Source organism: Rana temporaria, chromosome 11 (genome assembly GCF_905171775.1).
Source record: "Rana temporaria chromosome 11, aRanTem1.1, whole genome shotgun sequence".
Taxonomy (NCBI): domain Eukaryota; kingdom Metazoa; phylum Chordata; class Amphibia; order Anura; family Ranidae; genus Rana; species Rana temporaria.
Genome location: NC_053499.1, coordinates 51120077 through 51141319, shown reverse-complemented (window position 1 = coordinate 51141319; position 21243 = coordinate 51120077). Strand labels below are relative to the sequence as shown.

At 45.9% G+C, this 21243-nt stretch overlaps 1 protein-coding gene across 1 annotated transcript in view; it reads left to right on the top strand.

Moving 5' to 3' along the window:
- The window catches only part of LOC120916769 (mucin-2-like), a 198160-nt gene that overhangs the window by 26943 nt on the left and 149974 nt on the right, over window positions 1–21243 (top strand). The window contains exons 10-13 of the mRNA XM_040327709.1: window positions 4345–4449; window positions 7736–7805; window positions 17783–17920; window positions 19281–19445. Coding sequence (XP_040183643.1) covers window positions 4345–4449; window positions 7736–7805; window positions 17783–17920; window positions 19281–19445 — 478 coding nt within the window. The remainder of the gene's footprint in view (window positions 1–4344; window positions 4450–7735; window positions 7806–17782; window positions 17921–19280; window positions 19446–21243) is intronic.

Here is a 21243-nt window from a genome sequence, read left to right as displayed (position 1 = left end):
TGGGGATGCTTGCACCAGAGGATCAGAGTACCAAATAAAATATATCAGAAAAGTCTACTACCACATTTGTTAACAGCTGCTAAAAGCCTGATTGCCAGTCATTGGCAAGACAGGGAAAGCCCCTCCATTAGTGAATGGTGCAATAAAATAAACCTCATTCAAAATCTAGAATTTTTAAGGTTTTTAGATACAGATGGCCTAGAGGAATATGAAGAGACCTGGTCCAAATGGATAGAGTTTAAACAGTCAATGACGTTTGCGGATCTGATGGGTGCATAGGACCTTATAAGACTTTGCTCCATCCCCTTAAGGATTGATACAATTAAAAAAAAAAAAAAAAAAAAAAAAAAATTATATATAATAAGATAGAAAATACATTAACCATAGAAAATGAATTTATCGGATAAGATAGAAAGGTAATTGGAGTCCCGGGGAGGGAGGGGTAGGATGGGGATGGGAAGGGGACGGGGGGAGGGGATATAATAATTAAGGAAGAAATGTTTAAAGCCCAGTATAAACAAACAAAATACATACTGGTTCTCTGTTATATATGGAGCTTTATAAAGTAAAAATTATGTATTTAATTAAAAAAAAAAAAAAAAAAAATAATATATATATATAAAGTACCCACAAATGATGCGAAGCCTAGATGGAGACATAACAAGCAATTTGATTGTGAGCAAGTCTCTTGGTCGGTGGAGTCTGAAATGGGAAAAAAAAAAAAGTCTTCTTGCTCTCACTAGCAACATGCTTAAAGCACTAAATTATCTTCAGGATGCTCTCCAGCATCCCCTTTAATGACACCTGTCCACTGACTCTTCTAGCTGAAGGGGGCAGCCCTCACTCGATAGGCCCCAAAGACACAGATCTGTACTCACAGTAGGCAGAATCAGATCCTCCCTTGTGTCTCCTTGCAGGGCCTCTGGGTTCAGCTTCTCTCTCTAGGCCCCTGGGTTCACCACCAAGGGCTGCACAACCGCCCCTGCGGAGGAGAAATCAGCCACCCCTCTCCCTCCTGGGCTCTGTTCCCCGGCTTAACTCCCCTGAGCACATGTAATCTGGCCTTATATACAGTATCCCACAATGCAATGCAGCACTTTCCTTCTGCCAATTGCCAGGGCTGTAACAAAATCCTGTGTACTCACTTGTCAGGTCCATTTCCCACTGTCCAATATGCCTCCCTATTGGACCAGTGGGGGACAGTCAGATCAAGCTGAGCTGCACCTGAGTACAATGAGCAGACCTAACCAATTTATCCTGCTCCCTGGTAGGCAGAGAGCACCCTAAGTTTTTCCTGACCATCTTCCTGCTAAGCAGAAAGATCAACAACTATACTATCTCCTAGCACCTACCTAGGAGGGAGCTGCACAAGTATAATGTAAAATAATGTAATCTATTAAGAATAACTGGATAACCAAAATATAAATGCACCTCAAATATACTAGAACTGCCCCCTTCTCTCTCCTCATTGGCTTACTGGGTGTGATTGACAGTAGAGGGAGCCAATGGGGAGGGAGAGTCCCCGAAGAGCCAAGGCTCTCATGCACATCACTGGATCGATATGAGGCTCAGGTAAGTATTATGGGGGCGTGGAGGACTGCCGCACACAGAAGGTTTTTTACCTTCATGCACGTAAAAAACATTGAGCCTTTTAGAATGGCGTTAACTGCCTAGAGTAGAGCAATATAGTTTCTCTGCAGCAAGACTCTTTTAGGGCATATTTTCTGACGATGTGGCAGTGGACCATGCCTGTGCATTGTGTGTTAAAATGGTCTCTGAACAAAATTCGGAGACAGTGACTGAGCACTGTCACTAATATTATAACAGGAAGAGCCTGACGAAGGCTCAATATGGCAAAACCGCAAGATATTATTTGAAAGTGTAAGGCTGGGTTCACACTACGGTTTTCCCGTCCGTCAGCCGCATACGATTTATATGAAAAAACGTATGCGGCTGAAACGGACGGGAACGTATGGCACCGCACATATGTGCGTTTTCCATTAACATTAATGTTAAAGGAAAACGTATGCGTTTGCCATACTGTTTTAAAAACGACCGCAAAACCGTGGTTGAACACGGTTTTGCGTACGTTTAAAAAATGTTTTGCCAGCAAATCGTACGCACCCGGATGCATCCGAGTGCATACGATTTGCAATGCATTGTCTATCTCTACGTTTTCCCGTCCGGGCCCGTACGCTTTCAATACTGAAATCGTATGCGGCTGACGGACGGGAAAACCGTAGTGTGAACCCAGCCTAACTAAGGACAAAACTTTTTTGGGTTTTGGATAGAGTGTAGAGGCATCATAACACTTGTTGTCCTTGCCCCGTTTACTGTTATTATCAAAATTAAAGACAAATCTAAAATTTTGGGGTGACATAGGACTAATAGAGTGAAAATCTCTTCCGTTGGGTACATTAGTTCTGGTTACCCTGCTAACTCACTTCCTGTTGGTTATGGTACAGGAAGTGAAATGAAATCTCCGCAATGGGACACAACTGCCAAAAAAACAACTGACAGGGGATATAACTCTCTCTTACTCTATTCCAAAAAATAAATTCCTTTCAGTTACTGTACACGTTTATCATAGCTACACACTAAGGCCCAGATTCTCAAAGGAGTTACGCCCACGTATCTCCAGATACGACGTTGTAACTCTGAGTGTGAGGCGTCGTATCTATGCGCCTGATTCTTAGAATCAGTTACGCATAGATTTGTCTTAGATCCGACCGGCGTAAGTCTCTTACGCCGTCGTATCTAAGTTGCATATTTACGCTGGCCGTTAGGTGGCGCTTCCGTCGATTTACCCATCGAATATGGTAATGAGCTAGATACACCGATTCTCAAACGTACGTGCGCCCGGCACATTTTTTACGTTGTTTACGTAAGGCTTTTTTGGGCGTAAAGTTACCCCTGCTCTATGAGGCGTAGATGAGGCGTACCAATGTTAGATATGGACGTCGGAACAGCATAGAATTTTTCCAGTTTTACGTCGTTTGTGTAAGTAGTCCATGAATGGGGCTGTGCGTAAGTTGCGTTCACGTCGAAAGCATTGAGTCTTTGCGGCGTAATGTGGAGCATGCGCACTGGGATACGTCCACGGACGGCGATTGCGCCGTTCGTTAAATGCGTCGATTACGTGGGGTCACGATTAATTTCCATAAAACACGCCCACCCAAATTAGAATTAGGCGGGCTTACGCCGGCCCAGTTACACTACGCCGGCGTAACTTAAAGCGCAAGTTCTTTGAGAATACGGGACCTCCCGCTCTAAGTTACGGCGACGTAGTGTATCTGAGATGCGCTACGCCCACCTAAAGATAGGCGATTCTACGTGAATCTGGGCCTTAAAGTGTATGTAAACCCTAACAATAAACATATCTTATTTTCTCCCTTTTGGTAAGGCTAAGGGGTTGATTTACTAAAGACAAATAGACTGTGCACTTTGCAAACTCTCCAGAGCTTAGTAAATGAGATAATGTTTCAATTTACGAAGAATACCTAATCACATGCAAGGAAAAAAAATGTTTTTTTTTTTGCTTGCACATGATTGAATGATAAAAGCCATAAGAGCTCTTCTACTAAGAGCTCTACTACATCTACTAAGCTCTGATGCAACTGCACTTGGAGAGTGCAAGTCTATTTGACCGTAGTGAAATCAATCCCTAAATATACAATTGAATGTATTTTACTATATCTGTTCGACAATTGCAAAAAAAAAAAAAAAAACATGTTGATTTTGCCAGAAATGATCTAAAAACTTGCTGTGCTCTCTGCCTATGTACAAGCAGGGGTTATGAAGGTAAGGAATAGGGGGAATATACAAATTAGTCTGTATGCATTGTAACCCATCATAAATAAAGTAGGCAGGACTGACACCACCTTCTTAGGAATTCTATGTTGTCATGTCAAAAGGGAAGGTAAGAGCACATTATATTTCTCGCACACCTAAAATCTAAAACATCGAAAACACAGGGTAATGTGCAAGTTTTTCAGAGATGTACTAAATATGTATTTTATTTGCTCTGGGTATATGCTTTTGAAAAAGCATTTAGAGAAGGAGGGTGGATCAGTCACCATTTGACTTATTCAGCTATCTCTTTAAGTTGAGCTTCAGCTATTTATAGAAAGATTAAAATAGTAAATATGTAGTGATATGTAAATCATAAATCCGAAATATTTATTTTCCTTTGTTTCATTGTGAAAATTATTTGGGGTCAATAAAATATACATTTTAATTTAGTTTTTGTCATGATTCAATGTTCATACATCGCCAAGAGAAATCAAATTACTGTAGTTGTTACTAAAAAGATGGTCATTAATAACTGTTTCTTTTTTGTTGCAGGGAATTAAAAATAGCTCACATGTTATTTTAGGGGAGATTACTCGTATCAGTGACTTGGAGACCAGTCTCAAATCCATTAGCGTGCTTATGGATAACATGAAAAATGTGAGTATATCAGACTAATAATCCACCTGACTTAGTAAACAATAACAAATCATCAACAACTGTATAATGATTTCAGAAAAATAATATAGGCAAATTTAATGTTTACTGCCAAAATCAGTAGAGGTTTCCCAATAAAGGATTTTCAGAAGAGAGATTTTAAGATTACATTAATGGGGAAAAAGCAAAACCCCAAATAATCAATTTAGGATGGTTGTCTGTCAGTTAAAACACAATCTGACCCTTAATATCTACTACAGGTTACATATACAAAATGAAAAATGTCATTAATAATTAAAAGTAAATTACCTTTAACCATGACCCCCTTGTGACCCTACTAAGCAAAGTATCCATTCACTGAGATGACCATTCACCAAAATAAATTTTTGTTGTTTTAGGGCACTTCCATCTGAGAACCATGGGGCAGATTCACGTAGAAATCTGTTACGCTGCGGCGGCGTAACGTATCCCATTTACGTTACACCGCCGCAGGTTTACAGCGTAAGTGCCTGATTCACAAAGCACTTACCTGTAAACTTGCGGCGGCGTAATGTAAATCCGCTCTGCGCAAGCCCGCCTAATTCAAATGGGGCGGGCACCATTTAAATTAGGCGCGTTCCCGCGCCGAACGTACTGCGCATGCTCCGTCCCTAACATTTCCCGACGTGCATTGCGCTAAACGACGTCGCAAGGACGTCATTGGTTTCGACGTTAACGTAAATGGCGTCCAGCGCCATTCACGGATGACTTACCCAAACGACGTGAAATTTAAAATTTTGACGCGGGAACGACGGCCATACTTAACATTGGCTAGGCCACCTAGAGGGCACCCTTAGTTTTACGCCGCGTATCTCTACGGAAACAACGTAAATTTAGAGCGACGGGCAAAGCAGACGTTCGTGAATCGGCGTAACTAGTCATTTGCATATTCTACGCCGACCGCAATGGAATCGCCACCTAGCGGCCGTCCTAGAATTGCAGCCTAAGATCCGACGGTGTAAGTCAATTACACCTGTCGGATCTTAGGGCTATCTATGCGTAACTGATTCTATGAATCAGACGCATAGATACGACAATCGTATCTCAGAGATACGCCGTCATATCTCTTTTGTGAATCTGGCCCCATATTGCTACCTGTTTTTTTTTTATCTAATCACCATTAATTTTTTGCACTTTTCTTCCATATTTTCCAACAACATAGACATATACATTTCACTTGAGATGCGAAATAAAAAAATCAATGTTACCACAATAATATTAAACTGGAGGGTTAATCATGAGCAAGGGAGACAAATTACAAACAGGTAGTTTCAAAAATATAGGATGGCAACTTGAACTGTAATACACCTAGTTAACTGTTTCAAGAGCACTCCAGTGGGTGAAATCTTTTACTTTCTAATGCTTCTCACCCAGATGAGTTTGAAGATCACCTACAGTATATCTAGGTATGATAACACAACCATCTTTAAACTTAAAGGGGTTGTAAAGGGTTAGTTTTTTATTTTCTAAATAGATTCCTTTAAGCTAGTGCATTGTTGGTTCACTTACCTTTTCCTTTGATTCCCCCTGAATTTCTCACTTCCTGTTCCTCCTCGGTAAGCTTGCCCCCATCATCCGAGCCATTCTGGCTGGGTGTTAGTCAGCATCCTCACCCTCTCCCTTGGGACTACATCCCTGCGGGGAGCTTTCCGCAGGGATGTAGTACCAAGGAAGGAGGCGAGCACACTGACTATCCCCCAGCCAGAAAAGCTTGGATGATGGGGGCAAGCTTACTGAGGAGGAACAGGAAGTGAGAAATTCAGGGGGAATCAAAGGAAAAGGTAAGTGAACCAACAATGCACTAGCTTAAAGGAACCTATTTAGAAAATTAAAAACTAACTTTTACAACCTCTTTAAAGTGCAAATAAAGGCAAAGGGGCAGATCCACAAAGATCTGCACCGGCGCAGCGTATCTAAGATACGCTAGGCTGCCGTAACTTACTTGGCTTTGTCTTAAATCCATAACGAATTCGCGTCGTAAGTTACGGTGGCGTAGTGTATCTCTCGCGGCGTAAGGGCGCGGAATTTAAATGCGGCAGGTAGGGGGCGTGTTTCATTTAAATGAAGCGCGTCCCCGCGCCGAACGAACTGCGCATGCGCCGTCCCTAAAATTTACCGCCGTGCATTGCGCTAAATGACGTCGCAAGGACGTCATTGGTTTTGACGTGAACGTAAATGGCGTCCAGCCCCATTCACGGACGACTTACGCAAACGACGTAAAATTGGCTAAATTAGACTCAGGAACGACGGCCATACTTAACATTGAGTACGCCACCATATAGCAGCTTTAACTATACGCCGGAAAAAGCCGAACGGAACCGACGTAAAAGAATGCGACGGCCGCTCGTACGTTCGTGGATCGTCGGAAATAGCTAATTTGCATACTCAACGCGGATTACGACGGGAACGCCACCTATCGGCCGCCGGAAAATTGCATCTTAGATCCGACGGCGTACAAAGACGTACGCCTATCGGATCTAACCCAGATGCCGTTGTATCTTGTTTTGAGGATTCAAAACAAAGATACGACGCGCAAAATTTGAAAATTACGCGGTGTATCAAGAGATACGCCGGCGTAATTTCTTTGAGGATCTGCCACAAAATGTTTTCTTTAGTTTTGGATAGCGTGTAGAGGGATTTGAATAACGATCAGGTTCCTTTGCTGTCTGTGCCCCCGTTAGGGAGATTCACCCTCTCTATTGTTCTGTTTACCATAAGCATTGAAAGTGAAAGTAAAAGAAAATCCCAACTTTTGGGTTGTCTCCAGAAAAGTAGTAGAGGGGAAATCTTCCATTAGGGACATTAGTTCTGATGGCCTAGGGGTCCCAACAGATTACCTTCATTTGCAGGGATTTCCTCTCACTTCCTGTTTTGGCTATGGGACAGGAAGTGACGAGAAATCTCTGCAATGAGACACAGATGGCAAAAAATAAGCCAACAGGAGTTATGACCCTCCCTTACTCTATCCAAAATTATATATAATTCCATTTTATTGATAATAAGCTATTTAGCCAACATTATGTTGATAAAAATGTTCAGCCAAAGCTTTGCTGTTAAGTTCTGGATTCAGTCAGGAAGGGTCACTGATACTAGTTCATTTTTGATTATATACATACAAGTACTTTTAATACCCTATTAAGCCCAGTCACATTATATGTAAGCCTATATAAAGGGGTAGATATTGCCTTTACCTATGACCGCCTTGTGACCCTATTAAGCAAATATTTGCGATATTCCTTCTCTGTTATAGGTAGTGACTTTCAAGACTGATGGCACAGTTCTGCTTAATGATCAGAGGGTAACACCACCTCAGGTCACAGGTAATATGACAAAACAATGTATAATTCACAACTGTATTAAAAAATGTTTACTACATCACAGTGGTTGCTTATCTGCTGCTCTGTATTTCGTACAGCAGAATTCTAAGCAATACTTGTTTATTGATCTGCCAAAATAATATATAACTCTAATAAGCTAGAATCTGGATTCCTAAATATTTGGTGCACAGACAGGCAGGTTCCAGGCTTATTTCTTGGTTTACCAATGCAACTTCCTATGTTTTTACGATCCAACTTCTCTTCACTGGATAATGAATCAGCATCTTCAGCTCCATAAAGCTGCATCAGGAAATAGTAAAGCTGAGCCACAACCTGGTTGTGCAGTATAACAGAGTGGTGGAAAGAAAGAGCTATGCTAAACTACTGATTAGTGATGAGCTTGGGTACAGGCTTGGCTTTTGTCTGAGCCCTAGTTTGCCCAAACCTGTAATCTAGCTACCATTGAGCTGTGGGCAGGAGGTTTCCTGGCCTGCAGCTTACATACACAAAGGGATGGGGAGGTAGTGACACAATTGACCAAATATGGACCCATGCTTACATTACGTTACTGTCATTGACCTAATATGGCCATTTTTGGTCAGTGTTGTCATGAGCATTCCTGTCATTATGTATAGGTGCAGCTATAGGACAGGGAAACCCATGCCTGCAGCCAATTTGCCCAGCCATGACAGCTAACTTCTGGGCTTGGATCAAATCGGGGGTCAAGTCCTAGGAAAAAAAGTGTGGGACTACGACCAAGATCCCCCTACCTCAAAAATAAAAAAGTGTGTATATATATATATATATATATATATATATATATATATATATATATATATATAAAAACATCTTCTTTTTTTAACATCAGAGTTCGCCTTTACATTTTTATATCAGTGTCCACAGAGTTCCCCCTTGCACTGTAAGGGGGAATCCTGCAGACTCTGATGTAAAGGGGAATGCCGGGAACTCTGCCCCCTTCATTCCCCTCCAGTAATGTCCTCTGTACCCTTCACTCCCCCCACCCAGTAATGTCTTCTGCCCCTTCACTCCCCACCCAGTAATGTCTTCTGACCCCTTCACCTCCCCCAGTAATCTCTCATGAAACAACAAATAAATGCTCCAGGTGAGTCTCTCGTTAATCTCCACACACACACTAGTCAGGTGTCACTAGTGAGGTAATGACTAAGCACTGATATTTGCGCAAAACTCGTCTATCTCTTTGTCCCCTGCTCCATCTGTCAACCATTTGTCTTATGAAGCTTCAATAAAGGGATTTTTGGAAGAGCAGCATGTGGAATTATTTCTTCAGATCCCCCCCAGTAATGTCCTCTGCCCCTTCAGACCCCCAGTAATGTCCCTCCCACAGTGTTGTCCTCTGCCCCTTCACCCCCCCACAATAATGTCCTGGGCCCTTTCACCTCCCCCCCAACAGTAATGTCCCCTGCCCCCTCCCCCAACAATTATGTCCTCTGCCCCCTTCACCTCCCCCCACAGTAATGTCCTCTGCCCCCTCCCCCCCCACAGTAATGTCCTCTTTCCCCTTCAACCCCCACTGTAATGTCCTCTGCCCCATTTATCCCCCCCACAGTAATGTCCTCTGACCCCTTCACCCCCCAGTAATGTTCTCTGCAGTTTGTGGAATAGTGTTGGCCGGTGAGATCGCAACTGACCTGTCAGCGAGGTGGTGAGATGTTAGTGTGTTGTGTTGTTCCTCCATTGATCATGAGGTGGCAGCACAGGCCCCCAGAGAGCAGAGGCCCAGCGGTATCAGTAGTAGTGGAGACGTGTGTGGCAACAGGGTGAAGGAGGAAGATTTGGGAAGGGAGAGTTGAATAGGGAAAACCTCTCTGTGACATCACACACCAGGCATGCCGATTCTCAGAGGACTGTCATTACACTGGGACACTTACAGCCGGTGTTTAGGACTCAGGAGCTGTAGTTTCCTTCTGCGCTGCTCAGTTCTTTTTCAGTCTCCACCCACCGCCACCAGGAACTTGAGCGCGGCCCGGGCTACAACTCCCAGAATGCAGTGCAGCAGCCTGCCCCCCCGGCCCAGCCCACCCCTGTCCAAAGGCCAGTCCTGCAGGACGCGGCTGCTAACAAGAACGACATTCCTGCTGTGGAAAAAGTACAGGAACCATGTTCCCATACGTTCCCGAAGGACTCGAGCTCTGGACAAAACCCAGTTTGGACTGAACCCAAGCTCATCTCTATCATCTACTAGAGCAGGAATTATACTCCTCACAATGTTTTAACATCAGAATACCAAACTTTCCTTTAGCTCCTATTCAGTTAAATTCTCTCAAGTCCTGATAAAGGGGGGCCTTTGTAACCCCTAAGGCCCCATGTACACGGGACGCTGCTAAATGTACGTTCAGAGGCAGTTGGAAGCTTTTTTCAACTGCCCCTGAACTCTTTCAATGTTATCCTATGTGACTGTTAAGACCTGCAGTGGTTATGGTACTGCGGCCTTCTTTCCGTCCCTCAATCGCCGAGCATAAGTGATTATCGCTACCATAGAAGGTAGGGGGATAGTGGAGATGAATGCAGTTTCCAAGATGAATGTTCCCCCCCAAACATGAGCCAAGACTTCATGAAGGGTGTCCAGATATTCAATAGCTTTAATGAGAGGCAGGTCTTATATACAGCAAAAGGAATACTTGAAGTAATCAGATGAACAATGACAATCTCCTCACACAACATCATACAATGGTTTACTAACGACCTCTAAGGAGACAGACGTCCTGTCTCCGATGTAATCCACATGTGTTAATTACTGGTCAGTTACCCAGACGAGGTGATGCAGAGATAAGCTCTTCTCACCTGCTAAACAATAGAAATTCACACAATGAACGCTTCTTGAGAGACAGACGAAAGTTCATTTACATGACACCGCAGACGATATTATCACAGCAAGCTCTGCCTGGGAGATATTGATATCAGTTAAGGAATAAACCAATTATCTCCAGGCAGAGAGCACCCCAAGTCTCCCAAAAGTTGGAGCACCCCTTTCCACACAAGGTATCCCTACAATTACATATCCCCTGATAGCTCCGATCTGGGGGATCAACATATCCAAATTTCACCCAGATCGGTCCAGGGGTTCTTAAAAAACAAACAGAACCTATGAGAAAGTCCAGAATAAAGTCTATTTTCTTCACAATACTCCCCCTTAGTTCCATGGGTCGGCATACCCGCCTAGACCCTGCCGGGTTGGCTAGGGGATGTCCGGGTCAAAATTATACTTCCAAGTCGGTTTGGCGGGAAAGCCCATCCGCATTGCCGTTCTGCTTGCCCGGGCGGTATTGCAGTGTAAAATTGTAGGGCTGCAACGCTAGACTCCAGCGCAGCAACCGGGGATTGTCTCCAGAGACTCGGTTGAGCCAGATGAGGGGGTTGTGGTCAGTGAGTAGGGTAAAGGCACGGCCATAAAGGTACGGTTGGAGCTTCTTTAAGGCCCATACTAGAGCTAGGCACTCCTTTTCCACGGTGGCGTAGCTGACCTCCCGAGGTAACAACTTGCGGCTGAGGTATGCCACCGGGTGCTCCATGCCGTCTTCCCCCACTTGGCTCAGTACGGCTCCCAGCCCAAACATGGAGGCATCTGTATGGACGAGAAATGTTTTGTTAGGGTCTGGGGCCGCCAATACTGGAGCTTCACTCAAAGCCGTCTTAAGTCCCTGGAACGCTGTTGTACACTCCGGGGACCAGGCTACCTGCTTGGGTAGGGACTTTTTGGTCAGGTCGGTGAGGGGCTTGGCTAGGGTGCTATACTCCGGGACAAACTTTCTATAATACCCTGCAGTGCCTAGGAATGCCAATACTTGCGTCTTGGTGCGGGGCTGGGGCCAATTGGCTATGGCCTCTACTTTCGCGGGTTCGGGGCGCTGTTTCCCAGACCCTACTCTATGCCCTAGGTATTGAACCTCTGCCATGCCCACATGGCATTTCTCGGGTTTCAGGGTGAGACCGGCTTCTTGTAACCTCCTAAATACCAAAGCCAAGTGCGTCAAGTGCTCCTCCCAGGTGCCGCTATAGATGGCAATATCATCCAGGTAGGCACATGCGAAGTCCTGCATTCCCTCCAGAAGTTGGTCTGCCATCCGTTGAAACGTAGCCGGGGCATTCTTCATCCCAAAAGGCATAACCCGAAATTGGTATAGCCCGAATGGGGTGACGAATGCCGACTTGAGGATGGCGGCCGAGTCTAGCGGAATTTGCCAATACCCTTTGCACAGGTCCAGGGTAGTTAGGAAGTGACCGCTGGCCATGCGATCGAGCAATTCGTCGATCCGTGGCATGGGGTATGCGTCAGTGATAGTCCGGTCGTTCAGTTTCCGGTAATCAATACAGAAACGAATAGTACCGTCTCGCTTTGGTACTAAAACCACTGGGGATGCCCAGGGACTTTGGGAAGGCTCAATAACTCCTAACTCCAACATTTCTTGGATTTCTTTCCACATGCTGGTCCGTACTGCTGCCGGGATACGGTACGGCTGCTGTCGTAATGGGGTCTCCCCCTGCGTCTCCACCCGGTGTACTGCGGCGGAGGTGTATCCGGGTCGGACCGAGAACAGCCCATCGTGTTCCTGCAGCAGTTGTTTTGCGTCCGTCTGCTGTGTGAGATTTAGTTTCTCCCCCAACCCAACTTGCTCTAGGCTACCTTGGTTAGCTGCCAGCAGGTTGGGTAAGGGGAGTCCTTCAGTATCGTCCGTGGACGGGGCACAGATAGCGGCCACGTCCTCGGATCGCTCGAAGTACGGTTTCAACATGTTCACATGAAAAGCTCGTCTGATCCTTTCATCCGAACATTTGGCCACAATATAGGTGGTGTCGCTAATCCGTTCCACCACTTTAAATAGCCCCTGCCACGCTGCCTGTAGCTTGTCCTTTTTGGATGGTCTGAGGGCTAATACTTTTTGCCCTACTTCCAGGTTCCTATCTCGTGCTCCCCGGTCATACCATTGTTTCTGTCGTTTCTGGGCCGCCTGTAAGCTCTCCCGAACTGATTCGGTCAGTGCCCGCAGGCGGTCCCGGAATTCCAGCACGTACGGCAAAACCGGGATCCCTTCCTCTCCTGTGTTGCCCTCCCAGTGCTCCCGTATGAGGTCCAGGGGTCCCCGGACTTTTCTCCCATATAGGAGTTCGAAGGGGGAGAACCCAGTCGACGCCTGGGGCACTTCCCGGTAGGCAAACAGGAGATGGGGTAGAAATTTCTCCCACTGACCGCAGGACTCTGTGAACGCTGTAAGCATCTGCTTAAGCGTGCCGTTGAATCGTTCACAAAGGCCGTTGGTCTGGGGGTGGTAGGGGGAGCTAAATAACGGTTTCACCCCGCAGCTCTGCCACAACTGTTGAGTGACAGTTGCCGTGAACTGGGTTCCCTGATCTGAGAGTATTTCCCGGGGGAATCCTACTCGAGAAAAGATCCTGACTAGAGCCTCTGCTACCGTCTCCGCCTCAATGTTGGAGAGCGCCACAGCCTCAGGGTACCTGGTGGCATAGTCCACCACCGTGAGGATGTAGCGCCTTCCGGAGGCGCTGGGTTTGTTGAGGGGCCCTATCAGATCTACTGCCACTCTGTAGAATGGTTCCTCTATTATAGGTAGGGGCCGTAACTTGGCCTTGGGGTGGTCCCCCCTTTTCCCTATCCTTTGACACGTGTCACATGTCCTGCAGTACGTCTGCAAGTCTTTTGATATCCCTGGCCAGAAGAACGTCTGGGTAAGGCGATCCTTAGTTTTCTTGATACCCAGATGTCCGGCTAGCGGGATATCATGGCTGAGCTTTAGAAGCTCTGCTCTGTATTTGCGGGGTACAATTAGCTGCCTTTTTATAACTTGTGCTGCCCCACTTCCCACTCCCCCTGTGACCCTATATAGCAGTCCCTTGTCCCAGTGGAAGTTCTCTTGAGCATTACCTTCCTTAGGGGTACCTACGGCCTTCCTGTAACCTGCTAAGGTGGGATCTGACTGCTGGGCTTGGCCAAAGTCTTGTGGAGTGCCCCAGAAGGGTATAGGGTCAGGGCATACTACAGGGTTTTCGGTTCCTACCTGTGGTTCCTCGGAGTGCATCTGTCCAGCTCGGCGGGCTTGCGCCCTGGTAGTCACAGGGCAGGTTCCAGCGGGATCCGGGGTAAGCAGCTGTGAAGTTAGGCACCCCAAATCGTTCCCCAACAATACTTCCGCAGGTAGGTCCGACATAATGCCTACTTCCATCTGCTTGACTCCGGTGCCCCAATTTAACTGCACTTGGGCTGTGGGTAGTTTGTGGATGGCGCCTCCTGCCACTCTTACTGCAACAGTCCTGTTGGTGTGTGCCTTCGCAGATACGGTGTGAGGCTGCACCAGCGTAAGGGTGGCCCCAGAGTCTCGTAGTGCCTCAGCCTCCTTTCCATCTACTGTGACCCATTGTCTGTGGTGCATCCGGTTGTCCCCCTCGGCTTGTGCTAGGTTCACCTCATGTAGTACGGTCCATTTCTCAGATTCAGGACTGTGGTCTTCCAGCGGCTCATGCTGATAGTGATGGGCGGCTGCCCTTGGTGGTGGTGGTGATGGCCGCTCCCAATTGCCTCTGCTCCGCTGAGGGCAATGTATCTTGTAGTGCCCTGGCTGATTGCATTGGTGACATACCAATGGCGGTCTCCGGTTAAAATTAGGGGGTGTCGTGGGTGGTACCGCGTTCGGTCGGTGGTGGGTCACAGGACCTGGCGTTGGGGTGCTGGACCTTACCAGAGGGCGGTTTCCACTAGCCTCTCCTTTTCTTCCCTCGTAATGCTCGTCTGCCAGCTTGGCCACTTCCTCGATTGTGGCCGGCTTCCTGTCTCTGACCCAGTCCTTGGTGTCTGCAGGTGTGTGGTCAAAAAATTGTTCTAGCAAGAAGAGTTGTAGCACCTCCTCTAGCGTTGTGGCCTGGCAGCCCTGTATCCAGTTTTGGGCCGCCCGATACATCCTAAAAGCCCATTCGGTGTAGGAGTCTCGGCCCCCTTTCCGTAATGCCCGAAACTTTTTCCTGTAAGTCTCTGGGGTCACGGCATACCTGGCTAGCAGAATGTCTTTTACCCTGGCGTAGTCGTGTATGGCTGTATCAGGAACTGCTCGGTATGCCTCTGCTGCTCGGCCCGTGAGTTTGCTGCTTAGAATCGTGGTCCACTGCTCCGATTCCAGACCCTCCAAAGCGCATTGACGTTCGAAATCTTGTAGGTATGCGTCAATTTCCATTTCTCCATCCGAAAAACTTTTAAACGCAGCATAGTTGATCTTTCTCCGCTGCCCTCCATTTATAGATCCGGCTAAGGAAGCGGAGTCTCCCTGGTTTACGCTTGCCTGTTGTGCTCTGCGTTCTGCGCTCACCTGCTCCAGGACTTGCGTCACCATCTCTGGTGTGGGATTTGGCCCATATAGGTTTAGCCTCCACATCACCTTCTGTTGGAACTCTGCTTCCTCCTGGCTGACATTCGCCATGCTGCTGGTTTGGTCCCCCTCCATAAGTTCTGCTATGAGGGTAGCTTTCTTTTTGTTGCTTGCCACCTGACCTCGGGCTTCCAGCAGATCCTTTAGTGTAGTCCTCTTCAGTCTCTCGTAATGCTGGGCCATTCACCTGCTGTCTTTATGCGTCCCATTCAATCCCACTGCTGCCACCAGTTGTTAAGACCTGCAGTGGTTATGGTACTGCGGCCTTCTTTCCGTCCCTCAATCGCCGAGCATAAGTGATTATCGCTACCATAGAAGGTAGGGGGATAGTGGAGATGAATGCAGTTTCCAAGATGAATGTTCCCCCCCAAACATGAGCCAAGACTTCATGAAGGGTGTCCAGATATTCAATAGCTTTAATGAGAGGCAGGTCTTATATACAGCAAAAGGAATACTTGAAGTAATCAGATGAACAATGACAATCACACAACATCATACAATGGTTTACTAACGACCTCTAAGGAGACAGACGTCCTGTCTCCGATGTAATCCACATGTGTTAATTACTGGTCAGTTACCCAGACGAGGTGATGCAGAGATAAGCTCTTCTCACCTGCTAAACAATAGAAATTCACACAATGAACGCTTCTTGAGAGACAGACGAAAGTTCATTTACATGACACCGCAGACGATATTATCACAGCAAGCTCTGCCTGGGAGATATTGATATCAGTTAAGGAATAAACCAATTATCTCCAGGCAGAGAGCACCCCAAGTCTCCCAAAAGTTGGAGCACCCCTTTCCACACAAGGTATCCCTACAATTACATATCCCCTGATAGCTCCGATCTGGGGGATCAACATATCCAAATTTCACCCAGATCGGTCCAGGGGTTCTTAAAAAACAAACAGAACCTATGAGAAAGTCCAGAATAAAGTCTATTTTCTTCACAGTGACCATGTACACAGTCTTGTTTTTTGCTGTTTTAAGGCAGTTGCATTTAACAGTGTTTCTTTGAAAGCAAAAAAATGGGTTCAGACGCAGAAAATTTCCACATTTCAGATGCTAAGCGCGGATAAACGTGGCTAAACCCGCATTTAGCAGCGTTTCGTTTATAGGCGTTTTTCGTTTTTTTTTATATATATATTTTTAAATGCTTTAAAATGCGGCCAAACGCCACTAAACGCGGCATGTAAACATGGCAAAACAAAAGTTTTAAACGTGGGTTACTATCTGTCAAGTTTAATCATTTAGGAGCAGTTGTAAAAACGTCCCGTGTACATGGAGCCTAAAATGCTTTTTAACCACTTCCATACAGGGCATTTTCACCCCTTCCTGCCCAGACCAATTTTTCGTTTTCAGCGCTGTTGCACTTTGAATGACAATTGCGCGGTCATGCAACACTGTACCCAAATGAAATCTTTTTTTCCCCCACAAATAGAGCTTTCGTTTGGTTGTATTTTATCATCTCTGCGGTTTTTTCATTTTTTGCGCTATAAACAAAAGAAGAGCGACAATTAAAAAAAAAAAAAAAAACACAATATTTTTTTACTTTTTGATTTAATAAATATCACAAATTTAAAAAAATAAAAATAAAAAAAATGTCCTCAGTTTAGACCGATACGTATTCTTCTACATATTTTTGGTAAAAAAAAATCGCAATAAGCGTATATTGATTGGTTTGCGCAAAAGTCTAGATTTATGGTATTTTTATTTATTATTTTTTTTCTAGTAATGGCGGCGATCTGCGATTTCTATTGTAACCATGACATTGCGGCGGACATATTGGACGCTTTTGACACTTGTTGGGACCATTTAAATTTATACAGCGATTAGTGCTATAAAACTGCACTGATTACTGTGTAAATGTGACTGGCAGGGAAGGGGTTAACACTAGGGGCGCTGAAGGGGTTAATATGTTCCCTGGGAGTGATTCTTACTGTAGGGGGAGGGGGACTCACAAGGGCAGGAGACCGATATGTGTGTTCCTCTGTACTGGGAACACACATCAGATCTGTGGATCTGTGTGTTTACACACACAGATCCACACTCCTGCCGTGATCGCCGGCAATCGCGGGTGCCCGGTGGACATTGTGGCCGGCGGGCACGCGCACCGGGTCACGAGCAGTGCTACGGGCGCACGCGCCCTAGATTGCCGGGAAGAAAATACATCATATGACGTCAATCCGGAGGGAGGGAGGGAGGGAGGTTCCTGGCCGGTGTCATATTATTATGGCCCAGTAAGGAGGGGGTTAAACATTTTAATATATATATATATATATATATATATATATATATATATATATATATATATATATATATCAGTATTTTAACCAACAGATTTAAGTTTGATTCAACAACAGGTAAAAAAGTAGACATTTAAGCTTCAACTACACATTTAGAAATTTACCAGTATGCAATATCTCATATTTATGTGAATGTATAATCCCAGAATACATTTAACATAGGAACTCATACACACGTGCAAGACAAGCAGTATAAAATGGTAACCCACTGGTTCTAATAAAAATGTGGTTAATTATGGGTATCTTTGTGCTTTTTTTGCAGCCAGTTTTTCCATTTCTCAACCCACCGATTTCTACATCATTCTTAATACTGTATTTGGCCTTCAGATGCAGATTCAGCTGCAACCCATGATGCAGCTATACATCACCATGGATGAATCTTCCAAGGGAAAACTACAAGGTTAGTCAAAGAGGACCTGTCACCTTATTGACCACAATGCATGATATCTATACTTGACCATACTGCATGTTACGATATTTGTATTCAAGTATGTGTATAACTGACACAATCTTTTCAAATATAAATATGTTTGTCAAATATTTGAGTGTGAACAACCAATTTATGAGCATTGAGAGTTATTATTTCAGTTCCTCAGACTCTTGATTAGTTCTAAATGTCCTGTATTGACTGACAAAGCTACAGTTGTGCCATTTCACTCTCAGAGAGATATTATAGTACTAAGAACTATTAACATACCTGTAATAACAAAATGTAGATAACATTGGCAATAACTACTGCTTTACCATGACTATGACATTGCGGCGGACATATCGGACACTTTTGACACGTTTTTGGGACCATTCAGCATTTATACAGCGATCAGTGCTATAAAAATGCACTGATTACTGTATAAATGTGACTGGCAAGTAAGGGGGTTAACACTAGGGGGCGATCAAGGGGTTAAATGCGTTACCTAGGGAGTGATTCTAACTGTGGGGGGAGGGGACTTACCAGGGGAGGAGACCGATTGGGGGTTCCTCTGTACTGGGAACACACATCACTCTCCTCTCACCTGACAGGATGTGGATCTGTGTGTTTACACACACAGATCCACGTCCCCGGCTCTGTTGCTGGTAATCGAGGGTGCACCGCGGACATCGCGGCTGCCGGGCACGTGCACTGGCGCACGCCCCCCAGACGGTCCGGAAGCCCAGAACGTCATATGACGCCCATCCAAGATGGGAGATCCCTCCTGCAGACATCATATGAGTAGGGAAATGGTTAAAGTTAGCTATAAACAAAAATATTCGTAAGAATAGTCATAAGTGCATTTGTAAGAAATGTCTCAGTACATTTGATGATTTCACAAATGTTGTTCGAAAGGGTCTTCAAATGTTCATTTGCTCTTAACATTACATTTTGGAGTGAATGGACTTTGCTTAATAAAAACCTTATGAACAATTTGTTAGAGAAGAAATTTCCATCCAGCTTTTTCGAATGTTATCATCACTGCAGTTTGAAAATGGACATCAGTTTGACCCAACGAAATCAAATATTCTTAAAAGAAAAAAGCATGGAATTCAACTTGTGCATGCCCAGCTTTACTGTGGGGTCTATTGAACTGCATAGTTTTATTTATACAACATGCAGAGTTGCAGTAACCGGAAGGTATGAAATGGAGGTTATTAGTACAGAGTCTATGTGACTGCGCATATGCTATAGTTCTCTGGCTTCAACTGGTTTTGAATTTATGAACATTAACGTTACAGGATTTGAGATGTAAAAAAATATTGATATATGCTTGGATCTGTTTTTATAGGTCTTTGTGGAAACTTCAATTATAAGGAAATAGATGATTTTCAAATATCAGGTGGTCTAGTTGAAGCCACAGCCTCAGCTTTTGCCAACACTTGGAAGGCCACCGCCATGTGTTCTGATGTGTCAGACCGGTTGGATGATCCGTGCAGCCAAAGCATTGAGAACAGTAAGACATCATCTTTATCATGTTATATCAGTCAGGGGCGTACTTAGCACATCTGGCACCTGGTGCTGGTAATTTTTTTGGTACCCCTCACCCCAGAAAAAATGGTATGTTGCAAAATAGGGGTGCTGCGCCAAAACTCTGGGTTTAAAAAGCGGTTGTATAGGCACATTTTTAACTTTTACCTACAGGTAAGCCTATAATAAGGCTTACCTGTAGGTAAAAAAGAATCGAGTAATCAAACACTGCTGGTCATTCAGTTCTCAGTGCTCCCTGAACAGAGAGCTAGTGACTGTCAGTCTCTGGCTCTCTATTCTAGCCCCCCACTATGTTCACTGAAACACTGGGCTGTGGAGGGGTCAGGAGCGGCCAGCTCAGGCTCTCATCGGATTGCTGAGAGACTGAGCTGGGTGCCAGTCCAGGCACATGGGCGGATCACGACTATATGGTTGCGATCCTTCCTGAGGTCTGTGATGCCAGATAAGAGCCCTCTCATAGTCCGGGGCCTCCAGACACCTGCTGTTCTAGTCCAGGGCCTCTAGACAACCCCTTTCCTAATTTGGGACCTCCAGGCACCCCCCTCATCTAGTCCAGCATCTCCCTTGTACCCCCTATCCAGGGGCCTTTGCCACACCAATCACCATTTCCTAGTCAAGGGCCTCGTCTGCACCCTTCCAGTCCAGAGCTTCCTCTGCACTCCCCTCCCTCCTAGTCCAAGGCCTCCTCTACAGCCCCCCAGGTTCAGAGCCTCCTCTGCACCATGCCCTTCGAAACCAGGTCCTTTGCCACACCAACCCCACTTATCAAGTCCAGCCCCCCTCCCAGGGCCTCCTATGCACCCCCCAAGTCCACTGCCTCTTCTGCACCCCCTCTAGTCTAGGGCCTCTGCTGCACCCCCCAGTCAAGGGCCTCCTCTGCACCCCCCAGTTAAGGGACTCCTCTGCACCCCCATCAAGGGCCTCCTCCGCACCCCCATCTTATGGTCTCCTCTGCACCCCTCAAGTCCAGGGACTCCTCTGTACCTCCCCAGGTCAGGGCCTCCTCTGCACTTCCCTCAGTCCAGGGCCTCCTCTGCACTCTCTCAGCCCATTGTCTCCTCCAAACCCCCCATTAGCCCAAGGCCCAACTGCACCCCCAGTCCAGGGCCTCCTCCCACACCCCCTCAGCTTAGGCCTCCACTTCACCCCCCAGTCCAGGGCCTCTTCCGCACCCACCCTCAGTCTAGGGGCTCCTCTTCACCCCCACAGTCCATGGCCTTCTCTGCAAACCCCCCCAGGCCCCCCAATCTTTTGCCATATCAACCCTGACTTCTTAGTCCAGGGCCTTCTGCACACAAACCCCTCTCCTTGTCCTAATAAACGCCTTCCAGTTCCAGAAAGGCTCTCCCAATGCTCTGGAATGCCTTTCTATAGTGCTGGTGGGCGGGAGCCGCAGAGTGATTCAGCGCTACTGCGCCTGTGCAATCTCCCTCTTATTTGGTTCTCCGGTATTTGCCAAACTATGCAGTGGGTGCTGTCTGTCCACTACACTTGATCGGTGGCAGTGACTCCCTTAGAGCAGCGCTTCCCACTGCGGGTGGGGGCAGAACCCCTGGTGGTGCCCTCCTAAATGCATCACCCAGGGCATGTCCCCCCCTGCCCCCCTTAATTTCGGCCCTGATCTTAGTTATGTTGATATTCAATATCCATGCTAAAATGGTTTTAAATCAATGTCCTCATTGGAGACACAGTCCAAGCTGATAACCCAGGCTTTCCCACAAAAGCATTATGGGGACCACTACATTCAAAAGTAAAAAAGACTG